The sequence below is a fragment of the Thalassophryne amazonica genome, chromosome 6 (genome assembly GCF_902500255.1).
Source record: "Thalassophryne amazonica chromosome 6, fThaAma1.1, whole genome shotgun sequence".
Taxonomy (NCBI): domain Eukaryota; kingdom Metazoa; phylum Chordata; class Actinopteri; order Batrachoidiformes; family Batrachoididae; genus Thalassophryne; species Thalassophryne amazonica.
Window position 1 is genome coordinate 105,563,328 of NC_047108.1, and position 23,756 is coordinate 105,587,083.

General features: G+C 40.8%; 1 protein-coding gene across 2 annotated transcripts; it reads left to right on the forward strand.

Moving 5' to 3' along the window:
- The first annotated feature begins 930 nt into the window (after positions 1-930).
- On the forward strand, positions 931-23,505 carry LOC117512854 (lysine-specific demethylase 9). 2 transcript variants are annotated; one of them, XM_034173088.1, is made up of 8 exons: positions 932-1,271; positions 1,317-1,551; positions 2,147-2,817; positions 7,929-8,066; positions 8,360-8,502; positions 19,357-19,524; positions 19,592-19,700; positions 20,059-23,505. In XM_034173088.1, exons 1-8 carry the CDS (start codon positions 978-980, stop codon positions 20,527-20,529), a joined length of 2,229 nt encoding a protein of 742 aa, XP_034028979.1. In that variant the 5' UTR covers positions 932-977; the 3' UTR covers positions 20,530-23,505. The 2 variants fall into 2 exon arrangements, with proteins under 2 accessions (XP_034028978.1, XP_034028979.1); XM_034173087.1 differs by having other exon boundaries at positions 931-1,551.
- The last annotated feature ends 251 nt before the right edge of the window (positions 23,506-23,756 follow it).

Consider the following 23,756-nt stretch of genomic DNA (forward strand, 5'->3'; position numbering starts at 1 on the left):
CATATCCTCAGTGCAGTGAAAAAAAAAGTCAGAAATTAGTCCAGCTTTTCATTCTAACTTCCTGCTAACAGCCTCCAGACAGCGCAGTGGATTTTTTTTGTGTAAGTAATGCAATGGTACCAAACACATGGAACCAAATCTGCACTCTAAATGCAATGCAACACAAATGGGACGACTATGTCATGTGACATACAAAGCACCAATCAAATGACAAGGATCCACTCAGCCATTATATAATTATAAATATTAACTCCTGACCACAAATAATTTTATAACCATTGGTTTTAGACAAGCTATGAGGTGAATGCAAAAACATGTCAATTTTGCAAAAATGATGGTTTATTATTTTTGATTTGGCATTATTAAAACTGCATATCTTTTTTTGGTGTCCAGACTTGTGCATGTAACTAAGAAAACAGCCATTTTAAACTACAAGAAGTTACACATTTTTTTTTTTTTTTTTTTTTTAAACACAAGGGTGCTCCCCACCCTAACTAAAAGTTTTTTTTTTTCCTTCATATTTTTTATGTTGGAAAAGTTTTCATTATGCAGATGTTTGCTTTTATTATAAAAATTACTTGTAAGGCTGCAGTGGGGAAAAAAAATATAACTTTGTTTTTTGTAATGACAAAACTAAAATTAGTAATGTTGCAATTTATTTATTATAGTTTAAGTTCCACAAACGAATTTTAAATGACACTTTCTGTGCGAGTTTAAATACGATACTATAAGCATATGTATATTAAATAAAAGGAAAAAAAACCCATAAAGCTCGAGGCTGGACGAAGTAATCATGACGTCACCTGAAGAGCAGCGAGTGCGTGCTGGGCCGCACGTTCCCATTGCGATTCAAACTCAAACTCCCGTGTTGCATTGCGATACCGCAAAACTACAACGCCCACACTTCTCAGTTCTACGCGTGCCCAAATAAGAAAAGAGCGAATAAAAACTACAAGTTGACGCCGAGAAGAAGAGAAATGTTCTGGGACATGCGCAGTGGAACTCTAGACCCCTTTAAATGTGCAGTACGTGCAAAGATGGCAGCTCAGGTCGACTTGTTTCGTCTGAAAATAGAAGGAGAAAAGGTGATGGACAATTTGGATAGGTTCAACAAAGAGAAGAAAAAGAAGAAGAAACGAGAGCTGTCGCCTTCAGCTGACAGACGCCAGAATGAAGCGAAGAAGACGAAGCTCCATCAGCAGCTCCAGCAAAATCCTCAAGCGCGGGACTTCGGTGCTGATAAACATGAGCTCCACCACCGACAGCACAACAACCATCATCATCACCACAACCAACACCACCACCATCGTCATCACCACAACCACACCGCCAAGAACAACCTGCAGCCGCCTCCTCCGCGAGCAGCGGTGTCCTCCTGCTCCTCCTCCTCCGAGCCACCTGCTCTCTTCACTTTCAAGCCTCTCAAAGTGGCCCAGGCCCGGCCTCAGGAGAACCGGGAGAAGCCCCGAGACAAAGACCTCCTGCTGAAGGTCAAAAAAGAAAATACGGAGGCGAACGTGACACGAGCAGAACCAAAGAACAAGTTGAAGGGTGAGTTGAGTGAGCCTTTCTGTCAAATAAACTTGGATCAAAGTATTTTTATGGTCCGAAGTGCCCCTCTTACAGGGGCGTCACCACGGTTTTTCTGGGGTGGGGGGTGGGGGGGGTGATATAGATTAATTTACACAACCCAAGTAAATCTGGGGTGGTGATATAGATTACACAACCCAAGTAAATCAAACTGGCTAACTTGCTAATTCCCAAGTGAAAATGTTGATATGACAATATGCACCACACATTGTTCTGTGTTTTGTTACTCTGCATATTGCAATGTGGCACAGCACTGAAGTTTATGGAAGAGTTCTGGTGTGTGTTTCTATCCTGATATGTATAGATTCAAATTTTCATTGCTATTATGACAAGATTTTTGAGGAAAGTCACTAACATAAGATGGGCACAGTTTAGGCAACTGTCAGCAAGGCAAACTACAACTCTCAATAACACATTTGTTCACTGTGTTTTTTTCTCAAGGGAAAGCTATTCTGAGTAAAGAGAACCATACCAAGCACCAACTTTTCCAACAATTTTGTGTACATGTTAGACTTTCATACAGATGTCTAAGCGTCTGTTTATTTCTTTTGTGCAGAGTCAAGACCTTGCAATGAGAATGCCAAGTCTCAAACACTGGATGATTACCTCCTAAAGAAGAAGAAAAAGAAGAAGAAGAAGCATTATGATGATGAGCACAATGCCAGGAAAGTCCACCGCAAACACAACAAAGAAGTCCAGACTGTGTGTTCGGGGCTTGGTGCAAATCTCACTCTGTCCACTCACCCAGACACTTCACTGTATGGCAGCAGGAAGTGTCAGAGCAGTTGCCATACTGGTCTGGACACCATCAACAACCACCAATCCTACCTCCATGCCCTCAAACTGGGACAGATCTCTTTCCTTTCCCACCAAGACCACTACATCCGCAGCTCCTGCCTTCAGACAGACAGCTGGTACGGGCGCTTCATGCACGAGGAAAGGCAAGCCAATGGTGGGGCAGCAGTCCTGCATGCCTATGCGGATGAGTTGGCTTGTCTCAGTCCAGCTGAAATGGAATGCTTTGCTCAGAAGTTCCTGGAGTTGACATTTGCAGAGAGACAAGCAGGTGCATCCTCTTATCCTCTGGCAGTGGTGCACAGTGCTGCCACCTACCTGCCGGACTTCCTCGACTACTTTGCTTTCAACTTCCCCAACACGCCAGTTAAAATGGAGATACTGGGCAAGAAAGAGATCGAAACCACCACAATCGCAAACTTCCACTCTCAGGTAAGTAAAGGAACCAAACAGGCAAGGGATTAAAGAAAAAGCTTAGATATTAACTGTTAGCAACATGTCATTCATTATGAGTGGCTGAGCTTAGAGAGGTGGTGCTGTATTACTTGTCCACACAAAGATGTGAAGGCGGCATTTTCAGATTTACTCACTCTGGGACCCATTTTCAAAAAGAATCATTTCAGAAAACATCATTTCTGTGTGGACAAAACACTATACAAAACCTACGCAAATATACCTAAACCTGTTTCTGTGTTGACGGAGCCTTAAAGGGAGGAGTAACATCTCTGTGAAGGGTGCCGAATCTTTTGGTCCATTACTTTCTTGGACCAGTTATCTTTTTTTTTTTTTTTTCTTCTTCCCTTTGTAATTTCTCATGCCAAGCACGGCTATTGTGTAATCCAGGTTCTTAATGGCATCCAGTTTCAGGTCTGTATAAGCGAGGGTGAGGCTGAGGTATACACATGCACACACAGGTCACAGTAGGGGAAGCGCTGTAGCTGCTTTCACAAAACAAAAAAATTGTTTTGGCAGAATTGTGTGGAGGTGTGGCTGTTCATTTCAGTTTAGTTTTAGTCAGCACCAAACACCAAATCATAACATAAGTCACCTAAAGGCATAATACACAAGTAAGGGTACGACGTTACCCACCTCATGAGCAGTGGTATCCATCCTGGACTGAGACGTGTTTAAGCTACACTTGGGCTGCTTGAAAACTAGAGTGCACATACAACGAATCATCATGTAGACAACTGCACTGGGGTGAAAAATGGCAAATGTCTATTGTGGCATAACTACAAACACTGACTCACCAGTTGTTTTACTGGTGCTCTGCTCTAAATGTCTTGACTGTCTTTTGAGCCATTTTTGTCATCACTGGACTTTCTATGTATCTGGTTGTTAAGCTCTGATGTAACGCATCACATGATAAATCTGTTTCCGGGTCCAAAGACCTGCAAGTTTGCAATTAAAGTTACGTCTGTATGATCCTTTAAGGATTTACACTTTAAGTTTAGTTTATGTTTACAATGTGCGCAAACCTCCGTCCCTCCCTTCTCTGCCTCTGTTAACCACATTTGTCTGTTTCTAAGGTAAGAACACTTAATAAAACTTTTTTTTATTTTACGTTATATATTTTATTATGCACAGGTAAAATATACATGTCTGTCTGCTAATAAAAAAATTATTATTTCATAATTTAGTGATTTGGGGATGTTTTACAAGGCTCGAATGAATTAAAATGATTTTAGTTATTTTCAATGAGAGAAATTCATTTGAAATAATGAGCAGATTGGCTTACGAGCTTTGTCACCGAACAAATTAAACTCATAAATCAAGGTTCCACTGTACTACTAAAATGTAATTTTTTATGCTTTTCATCACGTTAGTAAGAGACTGCATCCATGAGACCCTGAAAACTTGCTAAACAAATATTACCAATGATCCGTGTCTGCTATGTTTAACCTGTGTGGAATTTAATAAACACAAATAGAATTTCAGACATCTTATATATACAACCCTTGGCAGAAATTATGGAATCACCGGCCTCGGAGGATGTTCATTCAGTTGTTTAATTTTGTAGAAAAAAAGCAGATCACAGACATGACACAAAACTAAAGTCATTTCAAATGGCAACTTTCTGGCTTTAAGAAACACTATAAGAAATCAGGAAAAAAAATTGTGGCAGTCAGTAACGGTTACTTTTTTTAGACCAAGCAGAGGGAAAAAATATGGAATCACTCAATTCTGAGGAAAAAATTATGGAATCATGAAAAACAAAAGAACGCTCCAAAACATCACTAGTATTCTGTTGCACCACCTCTGGCTTTTATAACAGCTTGCAGTCTCTGAGGCATGGACTTAATGAGTGACAAACAGTACTCTTCATCAATCTGGCTCCAGCTTTCTCTGATTGTTGTTGCCAGATCAGCTTTGCAGGTTGGAGCCTTGTCATGGACCATTTTCTTCAACTTCCACCAAAGATTTTCAATTGGATTAAGATCCGGACTATTTGCAGGCCATGACATTGATCCTATGTGTCTTTTTGCAAGGAATGTTTTCACAGTTTTTGCTCTATGGCAAGATGCATTATCATCTTAAAAAATGATTTCATCATCCCCAAACATCCTTTCAATTGATGGGATAAGAAAAGTGTCCAAAATATCAACGTAAACTTGTGCATTTATTGATGATGTAATGACAGCCATTTCCCCAGTGCCTTTACCTGACATGCAGCCCCATATCATCAATGACTGTGGAAATGTACATGTTCTCTTCAGGCAGTCATCTTTATAAATCTCATTGGAACGGCACCAAACCAAAGTTCCAGCATCATCACCTTGCCCAATGCAGATTTGAGATTCATCACTGAATATGACTTTCATACAGTCATCCACAGTCCACAGAAGCACAAACCTGCAGCACCTCGTCCTGACACTGCACACAGATGACCTTGTAACCTTGTTTTTTTTCTGTTTAGGTGTTAATGATGGCTTTCGTTTAGCTTTTCTGTATGTAAATCCCATTTCCTTTAAGCGGTTTCTTACAGTTCGGTCACAGACGTTGACTCCAGTTTCCTCCCATTCGTTCCTCATTTGTTTTGTTGTGCATTTTCGATTTTTGAGACATATTGCTTTAAGTTTTCTGTCTTGACACTTTGATGTCTTCCTTGGTCTACCAGTATGTTTGCCTTTAACAACCTTCCCATGTTGTTTGTATTTGGTCCAGAGTTTAGACACAGCTGACTGTGAACAACCAACGTCTTTTGCAACATTGCGTTGATGATTTACCCTCTTTTAAGAGTTTGATAATCCTCTCCTTTGTTTCAATTGACATCTCTTGTGTTGGAGCCATGATTCATGTCAGTCCACTTGGTGCAACAGCTCTCCAAGGTGTGATCACTCCTTTTTAGATGCAGACTAACGAGCAGATTTGATTTGATGCAGGTGTTAGTTTTGGGGATGGAAATTTACAGGGCAATTCCATAATTTATTCCTCAGAATTGAGTGAGTCCATATTTTTTTCCCTCTTCTTGGTCTAAAAAAGTAACTGTTACTGACTGCCACAGTTTTTTTTTTCTTGATTTCTTATAGTTTCTTAAAGCCAGAAAGTTGCCATTTGAAATTACTTTAGTTTTGTGTCATGTCTGTGATCTGCTTTTTTTCTACAAAATTAAACAACTGAATGAACATCCTCCGAGGCCGGTGATTCCATAATTTTTTGCCAGGGGTTGTATTACTCTATACAATTATAGACTTTTGATCAAAACTGAAATCAAAAATCTATAACTGTTTTATTATATGGTAAATAAGAAAATTGGGAGTTTGTCAAATATACGTACTAAAACTGAAAAATCAATGTCAAGTTTCAGCTCTTTATTATTACTGTCATACTGCACCAACAGGTCCAAAATACTTCATGAGCACAATCTCTAAAGCCCCTTTCACACCAGGGCTGCCTCGAGCTTCCTGTGGTGTCATGACGACGCAGAAATGTCTGCGACAGGTGCACGCTGCAGACAGACTGTGCACTCTGATTTATCTTCTACTTTATATTTGTTCATGTGCTGAGCTGCAGGTCTGCGCTCTGAGTTCTGTTATAGTTTATCTTTCCTATTTTGACCACGAGATGCACGCGCGCAAATGAACCGTCTGTGAGTAAATGTGGAGATGTCTGGAGTTATACTTGATGTGGACATGTCCTGTCTCTGGCAATCAGTCTGTGAGCAGGACTTATGTCCTTTCTTTAACACAGTGATGAGAGAGTTTGCGGAGAGTGAGGAGCGCAGGCAGCCTTGTTTTTCTTTTAATTGTTCACATGTGCGCACACGAACGAATCGTCCATGAGTGGACTGGAGATGTCCGGACTTCTTACTGAACGTTGACATGTCCTGTCTCTGGCAATCAGTCTGTGAGCAGGACTTTTATGGACTGTATTTAAACACATTTGTGACAGGAGACCAAGGAGCAGCTGCAGTAGCTGCAGCCAGCAGCGTTTTTTTTTTTGTTTTGTTTTTTTCTGTGCCCTTTAGTTTTTACTGCATTGTGTGCATGGTGTCGTCACGATGACGCACGACACAACTCGAAGCGGGCCAAAGTAGGCGTATCGCGTTATCTGATTGGTCGTTATCAATAGAAGGCGTCGCTCGATTGGCTAGCGCTACGCTGCATGCGAGGTGTACTCGGCTCCACCAGCGGTCAACTCGGCATGTGGTACAGCTCAGAAAGTGGTGAATGGGCCAATCAGAAGTTGGCAAAATCACATACCATATAATAATGGAACAAAGAGGACAGTGTCGTAAAGGACAATAAACAGGACATTAAAGTATAAACGTCACTTTCCCCCCCGAATGACATGAACAGGAAGCGATCGCAGCAACTCCCATTAAAAATAACAGAGAAACGACCTGAATTTCTGGCTTTTTTTTTTTTTTTAACATAAAACAAACGCAATAACATCTAAAAACCAAGTTAATATATCCAGGAGAGTTTTAAGCACAATATACAAAGAGTTTTATTTTGCGATGTTAATGCTGTTGTCCATGTGCAATGGTTTAAGTGCAGCCTGATCAGAGCGTCTCAGTGCAGTTCTCAATGTTAATGACAGCGCGCCTTTTTTGTTTGGGCCTGAAAGTTGAAAAATCACATGATGCATTACATCACACTTAACAACTTGATATGGTTGCTTAGCTGTAACATTTTTGTTTCTCCATGTTGTGCTTTTGTTTCCTTGTTTTGTGTTGTCAGTATGGCTAAAGTAGATGGTCTTTACACCGAGTCTGGTCTCCTTGAGGTTTCTTCCTATGAGCAAAAAATGCCTGAGGGAGGTTTTCATGACCACTGTGTAGAGTCTTGAGGTGACTTGTGTTGTGGTTTAATGCTGTATAATAATCTTCAAATACACTTGTGTAATTGACCTTGTAAAGAAAAGTCACTCAAATTTTTTTTTTAACTTAATTTTAGTTTTTTATTTTACAGGAAGAAACCTTAAATCTCATTTTGAGATCTCTCTTACAGTCTTCTTGTTTTTCTACAGCCTACAAGACAAATTGGGGAGGGGGACAAAAACCCACTTGACATTGACATTACTAAGTTCTGTTTTCTTAGGTGAACCGAACATACTGTTCAGGAACATATCGAGCTGGACCCATGCGGCAGATCAGCTTGGTGGGAGCTGTGGATGAGGAAGTTGGAGATTATTTTCCAGAATTCCTGGACATGTTGGAGGAGTCACCTTTTCTTAAGGTCAGATGGATCATCTTGTGATCTTTACCATAATTGTCCTCTAAGAAAGAAAGGTGACAGATGGTCTTTATGTTGATCACAAAGAACTTGAGCTCAGAAAACACGAAATTAAAGTGACAAACCTAACTCACATTTTTCATCAAATGTCTTCCAGTCAAAGCACTTAGTCACTGATGCTAATCTTAAATTTGATAACCAGCATCTGTAGACATGCCCACATATTTCAGCAGCATAAATACACAGCTGTGAATCTGATTATTGACCTGAAGATTATTGACTTTGTGAATTATCAGATGACTCTTCCGTGGGGAAGCCTCTCCAGCCTGAAGCTTGACTGTCGCTCCCAGAGTGACGATGGTCCCATCATGTGGGTGCGACCAGGTGAACAAATGGTACCGACGGCTGACGTGCCAAAGTCGCCCTTCAAACAGCGCAGGTACACAAAGCAGACAGTCCCATGTCTTTCCCCTAATCATAGATGTTAGAACATCTTAATATGCTGAATTGTAGCAGAAAATTGGATTGAACACAACATAAAGATGACATGGAGAAGTTCTTCACAATGACAGAGTCCTTCAGGATGAAAGTTAGGTGCTTATCTGCTAACATTAGCTGTGCACACGGCTGACAGCCTGCTGCAGAATGGCTAGTGGGCTGTGCAGCTTGGCTTGTGTGTTTAATTGACACATTGTTGCAGGCTGGGCGGTGGCTGATATTTAAAAAACATTAACCATAGCACCATAAGTGTAGCTAATGTCACCAAGCTATCAATACCCGGTAGTTAATGCTAAAGCTGCTAGCATATAAATAATATAAAGTTTTTACGCAACAGAAATACTGAGGTCTAGTAGCGGCAGGTCCTGGCACACGAGCTGTGACTCAAACTGACCACACCTATGATTATTCATAACTTTATGGGTTAAATGAATGAATGAACGAATGATTTATTCGGCACACAAAACTCCTTATATATAAAAAAAATAAAAAATACAGTAGCACGTGTGGCCAAAAGGGTGTAGGCAGAAGCAACAGCATGCATATATATATATATATATATATATATATACACACAAACAAACCCAACCCCTTTTACTATTTATCTATCTAGATAGATACTCATAACAACAAATACAAAACGAACAAAACACAGACATTTGAAATTACTTAATGAATGGCGTCATCACAACAAAATAAATAGTGCACAATGTACAATCCAAACAAAATAATACCAAATTAATAAATGTAATTGTCCATACTGTAACAAATCTATTTAAGTCAGATTTCAGTCAAATAGATAACTTGTAAAAATATTTACCCCATGTGCAGTTATTAGGAACATGGAACCAGTTAGGGAGATCAAAACTTTGTTTTTATTTTACATTAATTTAGCTGAAACTTTTATCCAAAGCGGCTTACAAGTCAGTGAGGAATCCTCATCAAACTACATTTCAAAGCTCCATTTCTTCAGCATCAATATAAATACTATCTTTATCATTTAAATGAGTATTCAGTGTAGTGATAAATACCATATTTATTAAAGGGGGTTCCAAAAATGGCATTACTGACTACGGAATTTTAAATGAGTAGGCGCCAGCAAAAGTGGTGAAGCTGCAGCAAATGTAACGTGGTTCGGGGGCAAGCCTGTTTTTTTTTTGTTTGTTTGTTTGTTTTTTGTGGTGGTGGTTGGGGAGGCATAGGCCTCCAGGAGAACATTTTAGTAGATTGGTGCAGTCCCAGTTAGCACTTTGTAGGGAAACATTAATGACTTGAATTTGATGCGGGCTTCATTGGAGTTTAAGAAGAGTAAAGGCACTTTGACACCTGCACAAATTTGATTCCTGCACTGGCTTGTATTCTGCGTGCCAGTGAGTAAACCCACTGTAAACACAGATCTGGCAACTTGATTCTGACGGATTGTTTGTTGCTGTGACGCCACTCTGAACTTTACACGGTTGTATACGCTTCTTTTATTTCTGTTTAGCACTCTTCTGGTTATTAATTGTATCGACTCTGAATGTTATTTAACAACAGTCTTGTTGTGAATCGCTAGCAGTTAGCGTTCGCTAGCGGTTAGCTTTCGCTAGCTAGGTCGACACCTCCCCTCTCCGTTGTTACTTTTTATTGCTATTTCTTTTCTACCCATTTAATACTTTTGTTCGTTTTACAGTTGAACTGCTGTGAATTTTAAGTAATTTTTACTCCTGTGTAAAATCTTAGGAGCGGCTAACATTTTCGCTAGCGGTTGGCTTGCGTTAGCTATTTCTGACCCTTTTCATTTTTTCATTTCATTTTTTTACACTCCTGTTAGTTAACTGTTTAGTGTATTTTATAGCTGCTGCTTTTTTACCTGTTTAATACTTCTGTTAGTTTTTTTAGTGTAACTGCTGTGAATTTTTATTCATTTATCTGCGTCTGTGTGAGCCTTAGGAGTGGTTAGCTTATCCATTATTGGTTAGCTCGTGTTTGCTTGGCTACATTTTTGAATCTCTTAGTGCACAAAGTACACTACTAATTCTACTTTACACCCTCCATAAATCCTGCGTGATTTTGGAAGATAGGGTGGCTCTCTTAGAGAGCCGTGTCCGTAAGTTAGAGCAGCTTCTTAGCGCAGTGGAGTTAGATGTTACGGGCACTCCAGATGAGGTTAATGTTGGGCCGGCTAGCGAGCCCATTAGCATCAACTTAGAAATGCCAGCTGTGGAGGACAGTTTTCGTTCTGTGGCTAGGCAGAGGAAGCCCCGTAGGGCTTGGTGCCTGGTTGTGGCACCCCAATCACACTCGCCAGTGTGAACTGTGAATCGGTTCTCCCCCTTGGATTTGCCAGATGTGAATTCTCTGAGTCCACGCGTGACTTCCACTCCTGTCTCCAGGCCGAAACACCGGACTTTAGTGATAGGGGATTCTATCACCCGGAAAGTCAGGTTACAGACGCCGGCTGATGTTAAATGTATTCCTGGGGCCAGAGCTCCCGACATTGCATCTCATCTTAGGGTGCTGACGCTGCAGAAGGGAAGACAGATGAAGGAACATGACATGACATATAGTCACATAGTTATTCACGTTGGCACCAATGATCTCAGGATGAAGCACTCACAGGTCACAAAAGTGGACATAGAGAGGACTTGTGACCTTGCCAGAAAGATGTGTCGGCATTGATTAATAGTCTCTGGTCCCCTCCCCTCCCGGGGTACTGATGAGGCATTTAGCAGGCTGACATCATTAAATAGGTGGCCGGCGCAGTTTTGTAGACAGCAAGGCTTTAGCTTTATTGATAACTGGCCTTCGTTCTGGGGCCGCCGTGCCCTGCTGATGCCGGACGGCCTCCACCCTACTGGGGAAGGCGCCGCCATCTTGTCTGCAAACATCGATAGAGCTCTACAGGGTGGGTAACTTTAGGAATCTACAGCAGGCCACGGAGCAGGTGATTAGAGACCCTGCAAGGCTTATGACAAATGTGGGTGTGGAATCCATTAGCTTAGCGGGGAAATTAGTGCAGAAAATCCACTATGGTGATAGTGCAGTTTATCTGCCAGGGAGGGAATTTCAACAAGTTGAGACTGTGGCCTGCTCCCGTAGACGTGTCCATAAAAATCATAGAGGGATATGCTTTGCAAACTTAATACCCATTACTATATTGGATCATGTTGAAATTGAGATGGCCCAATGGTTGTTCCAGCAATATCAAAGATTTCATGTCTGCTACCTACAATACGTGTGGAATGTCTCAAACCTAAACCTACTTGTAGGCATCTTGTATATGCCACTCTGGAACCACCCCTAAACCCAAACAGCTCAACTGTCAACCCCACTGAGGTCCTTAGACTGGGTCTCATTAACATAAGATCACTGTCCTCAAAATCATTGTTGATTAATGACTTAATTATTGATCATCACTTAGATATGATTGGGTTATGTGAAACCTGGCTTAAACCTCTCTGCAAATCATTTATGGAAATTGTGGATGCATTAGGATTTCGGCAATGCATTCGGGATTCAACGCACATGAGTGGAAATACCCTGGATCTGGTTCTCGCATGTGGTATTGCTGTCACGAATATTGACATCATGCCTCTTATATCAGTGGTCTCTGATCACTCACTTATTAAGTTTGCAGTTTCACTGCCGTGTTTAGTGGAACAACAACCTTATTTATCATTACGGCGATGCATCAACTCCTCAACTAAGACTGAACTAGAAGCTAGATTGCCTGATGTCTTAGCCTCTTTTGACAAATACCCAGTCAGTAGACAGACTTGTGGATAGTTTAAACTCAGTGCTCAAAACGACACTCGACATGATTGCACCACCTGTGTTGAAACTGCACTCCCCCAAAGCATAAAGCAAGAGGTCTAGAACGGAAATGGCGTCATTCAAAATTAGAAGTATTCCACCTTGCATGGCGTGGCACTATCTTAGACTATAAGCATGCGTTATTGGCTACACAGCAGACCTATTACTCTGATTTGATCAAGAAAAACAAGTACAACTCAAAGTTCTTGTTCAACACGGTGGCAACACTTATGCATGGACAGGCACCTGTAGTTCGCTCTTCTTTTACAGCACAAGATTTCCTGGATTACTTTGAGGAAAAAAATAGATGCCATTAGGTTGAACATATCGCAGCATGCCTTAACCCAGCCACTACACCCTGCTATTGAGGTGGGTGCCATGATTGAGGTATTACCTAGATTTACAGAATTTGATGGTATCTCTCTAGACATGCTGATGAAACTCGTAACGTCAGCAAAAAGCACAACCTGTTTATTTGATCCTATACCAACAAAACTGTTTAAAGACCTGTGGCCCACTCTTGGGCCAATTGTGCTGGAAATGATTAATCTTTCTTTAACTTCTGGATCTGTTCCTAAATGTTTCAAATATGCAGTGATTAAACCATTACTTAAGAAACCTAATCTTGATCCTGGTGTATTGAAAACTATCGGCCGATATCAGATCTATCATATTGCTCTAAAATTCTGGAAAAAGTGGTGTCACGGCATCTTGTAGACTATCTTACTGAGAATAATCTCTTTGAGCCGTTGCACTCTGCTTTTAGAAAATATCATTCCACAGAAACGGCTCTCACTAAAGTGGTGAATGATCTTCTGCTTACAATGGATTCAGACACCACTACGGTTCTGTTGCTGTTAGATCTCAGTGCTACAGTTGATACAGTGGATCATCATATTCTACTTGATAGGCTGGAAAATCATTTTGGTATTACTGGGAGTGCCCTTGCATGACTGACATCATACTTGACCAGTCGTTCTCACTGTGTTTTGTACAGTAACACTACCTCTAACCTTAGTGACATGAAATTTGGGGTTCCTCAGGGGTTTGTCTTAGGCCCCCTGCTTTTCTCCCTTTATATAGCACCCCTTGCGCATATATTTGCGGCATTCTGGGATTACCTTTCACTGCTGTGCAGATGATACTCAGTTATATATGCCGATAACTGCTGGTAATCTCGTTCACATAAAATCCTTAGAAGATTGCCTTGCATCAGTGAGAAGTTGGATGTCTAGAAACTTCCTACTTTTAAACTCTGAAAAGACTGAAATGATGGTTCTTGGTCCAGTGAGACATCGGCATCAATTTGACCAGTTAACGCTCAGCCTAGGCTCGTGTGTCATACATCACACTGACAAAGTGAGGAACCTTGGGGTAATTTTTGATCCTTCGTTGTCCGTGGTCTCCATATTAGAAATATTACTAGGACTGCTTTCTTCCACCTGCAAAATATAGCGAAGATTCGTCCCATCCTGTCTATGGCTGATGCTGAGACCCTGATCCATGCGTTCATCTCTTCTAGATTGGACTACTGCAATGTTCTATTTTCTGGTTTACTGCAGTCTAGCATTAGGGGTCTCCAATTGGTTCAGAATGCTGCAGCCAGACTTTTGACACGAAGCAGAAAGTTTGACCACATTACACCCATTTTGGCGTCTCTTCACTGGCTTCCTGTCCCAGTGAGATCAGATTTTAAGGTTCTGCTACTAACCTATAAAATTATTCATGGACTGGCACCTCCCTACCTAGCTGACCTAATTAAACCTTACGTACCGGCCCGGGCTTTACGTTCTCAGGGTGCAGGACTACTGTGTGTCCCTAAGGTGAATAAGAAGTCTGTGGGTCACAGAGCTTTCTCTTATCGTGCCCCTGTTCTGTGGAATGATCTCCCTGTGTCAATAAAACAATCAGATTTTGTGGAGACTTTCAAGTCCAGACTTAAGACGCACTTATTTTCCCTTTCATATGGCTAGCATACTGGTGCAGTTTTGTTTTATGCTTTTTACTCTTTTAATTCATGTTATTAGTAATTGAAGTGGGCCGCGGCCTCAACTTCACCTAAATTCTGGGTCTTTTAGTGAAGCTTAGGGCTAGCGGCCGGCAATCACCTTAGTATTTCTTCTGTTTTTCTTGTTGATTAAAGCTGGCAAATTATACAGTATTTTTGTCTTTCTGATGCCTGATTCTGTTTCTTCTCTGTTTAAGGTGCAGCTCCATCCAGAGATGGGAGTTGTTTTTGTGTTGGCGATCCTCCTGTCCTGTGCACCAACAGCAATTCTTGTATATTCATCCGTGAATTGTTCTGTGAATTATTTCTGTAATTTATGTTTGTAGCATGGCCCAAGCAGAGGGTCACCCCTTTGAGTCTGGTCTGCTTGAGGTTTCTTCCTCAGAGTGAGTTTTTCCGTACCACTGTTGCTCTGGGGGTTGGTAAGGTTAGATCTTACCTGTGTGAAGCGCCTTGAGGCAACTCTGTTATGATTCGGCGCTATATAAAGGAAATAAATTGAAATTGAAATTAAACCGTGCGTGAACTGTGCGCAGCTGCAAGCCAGTGCACAAAGAAAACTTTGAAGTGTTCAAAACTTCTAGCGCGCATTGATTTTGTGAACTAGTCATGAACATTGCCCAACCTGTTCAAAAACAGTGTCAGTGCGTGTCATTGTCATTGAACAATTGTGATGAGATGTTAGAAGCATAGTTTTACAGATACATTATCAAACTCATAAGAAGTAATGAAAATGCAACCATTTTACCAATCCATTGCTATATGTATATATATTATAAATAATTACCTTTCAGACGATTCCAAATGTGTTCTTCATCTTACGACACGCATGAGATAATCTGAAGCTGCAGATAATATCTCTGTGATTCTGGGAGCGATGAGAGACTGTTTCATCACCTAAGTTCTGAGAGGAAATGCGTCACCGACTACGAAATGATTTTTATGTTATGTAACCTGGCGTCAAACGGGACAAAGCACGGTGTCCAACGGGGAAAAGCGGGTTGCATTGGCATGAAAAATTGCGCAGCAGTGTGGGGATCAAATTCGTGCAAGTGTCAAGGTGGCTTAACGTGCTTGTTCGGGTTGAAAACCAGCCATGCTACATTCAAGATCATCTGTAAGGGCTTCACTGTGCAAGATGGTAGTTCTGTAAGAAGACTGTTAGTCAAGACCAGAGATTACATTGGCCTGTACCAGGAGTTGGGTGGCGTATTGGGGGATATCATGTGTCAGTGTGCATGCTCAGAAGTAGCCCTCATGCAGTGCATCATGGCGTAGTGTGTATGCCTACAGCTGGCCTCCATGGATGTAAACAAAGAGAGATGCGGTACTTTTAAATGGACTGCATTTATATAGCGCTTTTCCATCTGCATCAGATGCGCAAAGTGCTTTACAATTATGCCTCACATTCACCCCGATGTCAGGGTGCTGCCACACAAGACGCTCACTACACACCGGGAGCAATAGGGGATTAAAGGCTTGACCCAGAAGATGTACCTGGAACTGTTACTAACTCACCATTTAAGGCAGCAGCAGGAGCACAACTAAAAAGGTGGTTAAAGTGCAGAATTGCATGTTTAAAAGGCAAGAAAAAGGATCTGATAGAGGTTGACTAACTTGCTTTTAGGAGTTATTATCTTGTGAGTGATGGAGTAAATTGCACATATTTAGAGGTTTTATCTCACATGTTCATAAAATGCTTGTACTTGGCCTTTTTTTTCCCACAGGAGTAAAACTGTTGTTATGGAGATAATCTTTGCTATGCAATTTTGAGATCATTCAGATCAGTAAGTGTACGCTGCATCGTCTCTACTGAACTAAGCACGTGCATTTCTCATTGGATAGGACTCTGAACCTCCTGGAAAAGAGAGAGAGAGTTGTTTCTGCACTAAAATGCATCAGGAGAAAGCTGCTGTGGACGAAGGGGGCCATGGGGATTTCGGGAGGGATTCTGTGAGAGCAGATTTTAAGGTTTTGTTATTGACTTATAAGGTTGTTCATGGACTGGCGCCATCTTTTCTGGGTGATCTGGTGGAACTCTACGTGCCGGCCCGGGCTTTGCGGTCACAGGATGCGGGACTTCTCTGTGTTCCCAGGGTGAAGAAGAAGTCAGCAGGTCAAAGAGCCTTTTCGTATCGTGCACCCACCCTGTGGAACAGTCTTCTTGCGACCGTGATGCAGTCTCAGTCTGTGGACATTTTTAAGTCAAGACTCAAAACCTATTTTTGTTCTCTTTCTTATGGATAGTTTTTATTTTTATTTGTTTTATTCTTTTACTTTTTATTCATGTATTTGAATTTTTTATTCATTTTTAATTATTTATTCAATTTTATGTTGACTTGTTTTATGTAAGGCACCTTGAGATGGCTTTTGCTGTGATTTGGCGCATTATAAGCTAATTAAATTAAATTAATTAAGCATGTTTATTTTGGCTGGAAAGTTGGGTGCGTGCAGACTCGCTTTGGTAACCAGGCTCAAGTAACCATTTGAGGAGATGGTGAGATTCGCCAATGTAGCCTTCACTCAATAGGACCAAAGGTGCCGCTCTGACTTTACTTGTGTATAGCACCTTGAGGTGAATTGTGATTTGGCGCTTTATAAATAAAATTTGATTGGACTGGAAGTCTCTATCATCAGCATTCATAAGTAATGGCTGTTGGAAAAAGAATGATTTCATCCTCCTTAATATGCAAATTTAATATATATATAATATTTTTGCATGTAATTGGCTCATCTACTCCCCACGAAGTAGAATTGGTGTACGTAGCAAGTGTCTAATGTGAAATGTTAATCAGTTATTCAATTTATTTAAAAGGGACCATGTGCAATTAAAACATAAATGTCACCATTTGATGCATTGCACCAGAGTTAGCCTTAGGCTAATTTACATCTGCAGTCCCTACATTCTTACAAGAACGTATACGGTGCATCCAGAAAGTTTTCATGGCGCTTCACTTTTCCCACATTTTATGTTAGTCTGATTGCCAAATGGATGAAATTAATGTATTCCTCAAAATTTTACACAGAATAACCCATAATCTTTCTCCTTTTGCTCTGTATGCACCATTCTGCATTTAATCATTAGTGATTGATCTCTGCTGTCTTCCACAGCATGTCTTTTTCCTGATTCTCTCCCCTCAGCCCCAACCAGTCCCAGCAGAAGACTGCCCCTCCCTGAGCTTGGTTCTGCTGGAGGTTTCTTCCTGTTAAAAGGGAGTTTTTCCTTCCCACTGTCGCCAAATGCTTGCTCATAGGGGGTCGTTTTGACCGTTGGGGTTTTTCTGTAATTATTGTATGGCTTTTGCCTTGCAATATAAAGCGCCTTGGGGCAACTGTTGTGATTTGGCACTATATAAATAAAATTGATTTGATAATGACTCTGTATATAGTAAGTATTCACAGCCTTTGCCATGAAGCTAAAAAATCAGATGCATCCTGTTTCCTCTGATCATCCTTGAGATGTTTCTACGGCTTAATTGGAGTCCACCAATTCAGTTGATTGCACATGATTTGGAAAGACACACATCTGTTTACATATAAGGTCCCACAGTTGACAGTGCACGTCAGAGCACAAACCAAGCATGAAGTCAAAGAAATTGTCTGTAGACCTTTGAGACAGGATTGCCTTGAGGCATAAATCTGGGGAAGGATAGAGAAACATTTCTGCTGCTTAGAAGGTCCCAGTGAGCACAGTAACCTCCATGATCTGTAAATGGAAGACGTTTGGATCCACTAGGACTCTTTAGCTGGCTGCCCGTCTAAACTGAGCAATCAGGGACAAGGTGACCAAGAACCAGATGGTCATTATGTTAGAGCTCCAGCATTCCTCTGTGGAGAGAGGAGAACCTTCCAGAAGGACAACCATCTCTGCAGCAATCCACCAATCAGGCATGTATGGTAGAGTGGCCAGACAGAAGCCACTCCTTAGTAAAAACCACATGGAAACCTGCCTGGAGTTTGGCAAAAGGCACTTGAAGGACTTTCAGACCATGAGAAACAAAATTCTCTGGTCTGATGACCAGGTGCACCAAGCTTATGGCATCATATTCAAGAAGACTTGAGGCTTTTTTGGGGGGGTGGGGTTGTTTTTTGTCACAGCTTTTTTTTTTCCTTTTTTTTTTTTTTTTTTTTGCTAACTTAGCCACCTTCTCATTTGTTGGGATACCTGTATATGCTGGAACCCACATCAATGTTATCTCAACTCCTTTTCTTGCCACATTCATAATCAGCAAAAGAATGTCATAAATGAGGTCTTGCCAACTCCTGGATTAACTTGTCCCATCATGATTTAAATGTATTTAAGTAATATCACTTTGTGTGTGTGTGTGTGTGTGTCTGTCACCATGTCATTGTAGGTGTGCCATATAGTTTTCTGCTTTTTTTTGTCCTTTGCCAGTCACACCTATGTTCTAATGACCATTGAGTTTCGAGGCAATGAAAAAAACTTCCATGCAGTCCACTGGGGTGCACAGATGCTCACTTTCTATGGGTAAATGCATTGACCACAGACCGTATAAGAAAACGACTTCTTAAAATCTATGGCATTGACACCACAGGGATGTATAAGAAGTTAACAAAATTGAGTCAGTCAGTTTGTGATAAGTAGCTGATTTTGAATGAACTTGTCTTTGAGATGAACATGTTCTGACACATTTGTAGTCAATGAAATGTTAACAGTTGTACATATTTTACCATTTAATTTTTGACATTTTAGGGGAAGCTGAACTTCGCTTGCAGTCTTAGAGAAATCAGCTCTGTACATTTGATTTCTTAGTTTTTTATTTTTAATAAATTTGAAAAAAGTTTTCATGTTGTCATTATGGGGTGTTGTGAGTACAATTTTGAACAGGAAAAATGAATTTATTCCATTTTGAAATAAGGCTGTAACATAACAAAATGGGGGGAAAAGGGAAGCACTGTGAATACTTTCCAGGTGCACCATACGTAGCAGCAGGACATAAGGTGTTTTTTTTTTGTTTTTTGTTTTTTCAGGTCTATGAATGAAATAAAAAATCTGCACTACCTGCCAAGGGCCAGTGAACCCAGAGAGGTTCTGTTTGAGGACCGGACTAAAGCCCACGCTGACCATGTTGGCCAGAGTTTCGACTGGCAGAGCACTGCGGCTGTGGGCGTTCTGAAGGCGGTGCATTTTGGAGAATGGTGAGTGTCTTATGGAATAAATATTTCATAAATAGTAATAATGTTTAATGAGTGTATTCTCTTGTAGGAATAATCGGCCGAGGATCACTAAAGATGTGGTGTGTTTTCATGCGGGTGACTTCAGCAGTGTTGTCCAGAGGCTGCAACTTGACCTGTACGAGCCCCCGGTGTCTCAGGTAGGAAACACAAGTTTCACACAAAAACAACCTGAATATGTGAAGAGTTCAGATGCAAAACCCAGTATCTCCACAACCATCAACTTTTAGCGGAGGCCAACATGTACTTGGCTGTCAAGGGGACCATCACTGTGCAAAATATGAAAGAATTTGAACAAATTGTTTTCATTTTATTGATAAAAGTATGTGCATTTCTGAATATGGTTTCCTTTAAATCTCTATTTTCAACTGCATTTTTCTCCATTTAAATAAAAAAAAAGAAAGTTACTGGGTTTTGCATCTGAACTCTTCATGTGCACAATGATCTGTTGCATTTTTTAAGTTCTGCAAAATCAAATGTGCTCTTGTCATCTTGCAGTGTGTGCAGTGGGTGGACGACGCTAAGCTCAACCAGCTGAGGCGGGAAGGCATCCGCTACATCCGTGTCCCACTGTGCGACAACGACATTTACTTCATCCCCAGGAACGTCATCCACCAGTTCAAGACTGTGTCTGCGGTCTGCAGCCTGGCCTGGCACATCCGCCTCAAAGGCTACTACCAAGAGGAGCGGGACCAGAAGGAGCAGCTCGGCGGTTCCACCTCTCCCAAAGCCAGCTTCTCATCACCTGACAGACCTGACGCCACAGTCGCCGTCTGCGCACGACCACAGGGAGGCAACCACAAAGGAGGCATTGCCAAGACAGAGGAACCAGCATTGGACAACCCAGCGGCGGAGCCTCAGCCAGCACCTCCTCAGCCTACAAAAGCAGTGTATCAGGACGTCCCTCGGTCATCGGTGCCAGTCCTCTCTGGCTGCCCACGGACAAGCCCGCACCTCTCACAACTCTAGGTGGTTCTACTCTTTCTGTGCAAGGTGACAGCTCTGTGACTTTTTAACAACAACAACAAACAAACAAAAAGTCTCCATCAATCAGGAAACCTCAACATGCTTCTCAATGTTTTTTAAAATGTTTGTTTAAATTTGGATAGTCTGCGTCAGGTGTAAGGGGACTTTGTGATATATTTTATTATTTTAGTATAGAACATCAGAACTGGAATGTTTCTGTCAAAGATCTGCGTTATGTAAAACAGCTTTTCTTTTTACGTAATCAACAGGAGTTATGCTTTGGAGACACATTTTTAAAGAAGAATGAACTGTTTGGAAAATAATTTTACTGAATACAGATCTGAGTTTGGAGGTTTTGTGATTGCAGGAGATTGTTTCCCCTCTAATAGTATAGGCCTGGCAGGCCACTAGGCCAATGATAACCCCACCAAACCAGTTTTTTTTTTTTTTTTTTTTTTTTATTTAATTTATAGTTACGCTGATGAAATGATGAAAAACAAGGTTCAGGGGACTTTATTTGTACCCGTAGGTAGATTTGTCTTGTCGCAAAACAGAACAGAGGGTTTTAGTCAGACAAAACCTTGACAATAAAAACACTGACAAAGAACACATGCAAAAAAAAAAAACATGACACAAAGGAGTACTTAGAAGCTTACTAAGAGACTAAACCAGGAATCAAGAGAAACCACTGTGTGACCGCCAGCATAAAATTGCTGCGCAACAGGCAAATAAATAATTCTATAAACAAATATGTGCAAACGCTGCTCAGATTTGTTCAAGTGGACAATTGCAGCTGGACTAAAGCTGCTCCTGTAGCGTTTTGTCCTACACCTTGGAACTATTGGAACCATACCACCAAAGAAAAAGATAAAGAGATTCAGTAAAATAGTGTTAACATGGTTTGGCCAGTGTGGAAGTAGGACCGCTTCCTGAGACAGAACAAGTGCTTGTGTCCTTTCCTGCACACCCGCTCACAGTTTGCCTCAAAGTTTAGTGATTATCAATGATAGTCCAAAGGTATTTATAGGTTTGCACAACTTTGCCTGGTTGAACATTAATTATTGTGTTGTTAAGGTGTGCTGGCATGTTTCCATCTTTGGTTTGTAATACATTGAGCTGAAGATACGAGTCCTCACACCATCTAACAAACTGGTCGACTACAGGGGCCATGGCTGCTTTCATTGTCCTGCAGCAGACTGACAATCACTGTGTCATCTGCGTATTTTAAAATGAACCTGTTTTTAAAAGTGCTCTGACACATACTGATGAGAGCACACACCCTTGTGGCGAACCAGTAGAAGAACACACTTTGATAAAAGCCTGTTCACTCTGATTTTCTGTGTTCTGTTTGTTAAAAAGTCTAAAATCCAACCCACAAAAAAATGTTCTAAAAGCCTTTGGGTTAAAGTACAAGGTTAAATTGTGTTAAAAGCTGAGAAGTTGATAAATAAAAGCTGGGCGTGAGGCCCACTTCCCTCTAGATGTCTTAAAAGTAGATTAAGCAGAGTGAGTCACTCCTCTGTTAGGTCTGAAAGCAAACTGCAACAGGTCAAGTGCACGCATAGTGTTTTTAGCATTTCGGACCGTACCAATTTCTCAAAGATTTTCATCAGGATTGATGTGCGGGGAACAGGCCTAAAATCATTCAAGGTTGTGGGATTGCTGGATTTAGGAACTGCATCTTTAGGATTTAGATTTAGGAACTGCATCTTTCCACACTTTGGGAACATGTTTCATTTCCAAGGACTGGTTAAAAATATAGTGAAAAACTGGGCTCAGTTCTTTTGCACAAGATTTGAGTAAGTGGGTGCAAATACTGTCTGGACCCTGACTCTTGTTTACTTTTGGGCTAAGCAAGGCTTTTTCAGTATCATGTTGGTTAAAGGAAAAATGCCAGGGGTCACGGAGCTTGAGGCTCCAAGTTCAAAAATCGGATGTGTTAAAATGTATAAAAGCAATTCAGAGCACTTTCAATTCTTCAACTCAGAAATAGTTTCTGAGTTGAAACTATTTAAGGTGACGTTTGTGCTATTGTGTTTTTCCTGTCACTTCAGCCTTACGATCGAGACGAACGGGAGCTCCAAAACCATTCATGAGCAGATTGGCGTCTTGGTCTTGCTCAGTAAGACATGATGCAAGTGTCCCTGAAATCCTTTTGGAAGTGGACGCTTCCCTTCCCAAATATTAATTGATATTTGTATAATGCCAAATATTAATTTGCTCATCAGTAATCAGTTCATTGCATCTTCACCACTTGGCTCAGTGCTGCAGCGCTGTGTGAAGCCTCTCGAACATTCTGTGTTGTTTGTACCTGGCAGCTGAGCTGATAAACTTTAAGTATATTACTTTATTTTTTTCAACAAATGGTCAAGATTTGCAGAACTACGGTAGGATGAACTCAATAATGAGCACATCACTCTGCTGTAGCTTTTGCATTTCTGTGCGCCTTGCGTCTCCAGCATTATGTCCCTTACAATTTCAGAGGTGTGTTTTTCCCCTCTCTCTCTCTCAAGAACCAACAGGCCTGAAAATATTCCAGGGGAAATGATATGTTTAGTTTCACTGTCATGAATTTACTGTTGAGAAGATGAAGCGAGTTTCGTTGTGAATGTGACCTTTGGTCTTATTTCCACAGACTGAAGACACGCAAAGCTTGTCACATGTTTAAGTTGTATGTAACTGTAGGTCTGTGGGCTTTTCATTGTATTAATATTTAATGTTGTAAATGAATTATAGTAGAAGCTTTATCAGCTTTGTAAATTGTTAGGAATTGTGTTGCACTTTGCTCGATACTTTATTTAAATGACGTTTTATACAGTGACCCGTTCTTACTGTTGAGACTGTTCTTGATATTTTTTAAATTTATTTTCTTAAGATTGAGCTTCACATGTGAACACACGTTGAAAATCAGTGAAGACTGTTTAACATTATGATGTAACTCTCTCAGTTGTGAATTATAACCATTTCATTTGACAATAATTGGATTTTATTGTTTTTCCCTCCAGATGTCTACAACCCAATTCCAGTGAAGTTGGGACGTTGTGTAAAATGTAAATAAAAACACGATACAATGATTTGCAAATCCTCTTCAACTGATATTCAGTTGAATACACCACAAAGACAATATATTTAATGTTCAAACTGATAAACTTTATTGTTTTTGTGCAATATTTGCTCATTTTGAAATGGATGCCTGTAACACGTTTCAAAAAAAAAGCTGGGACAGTGGT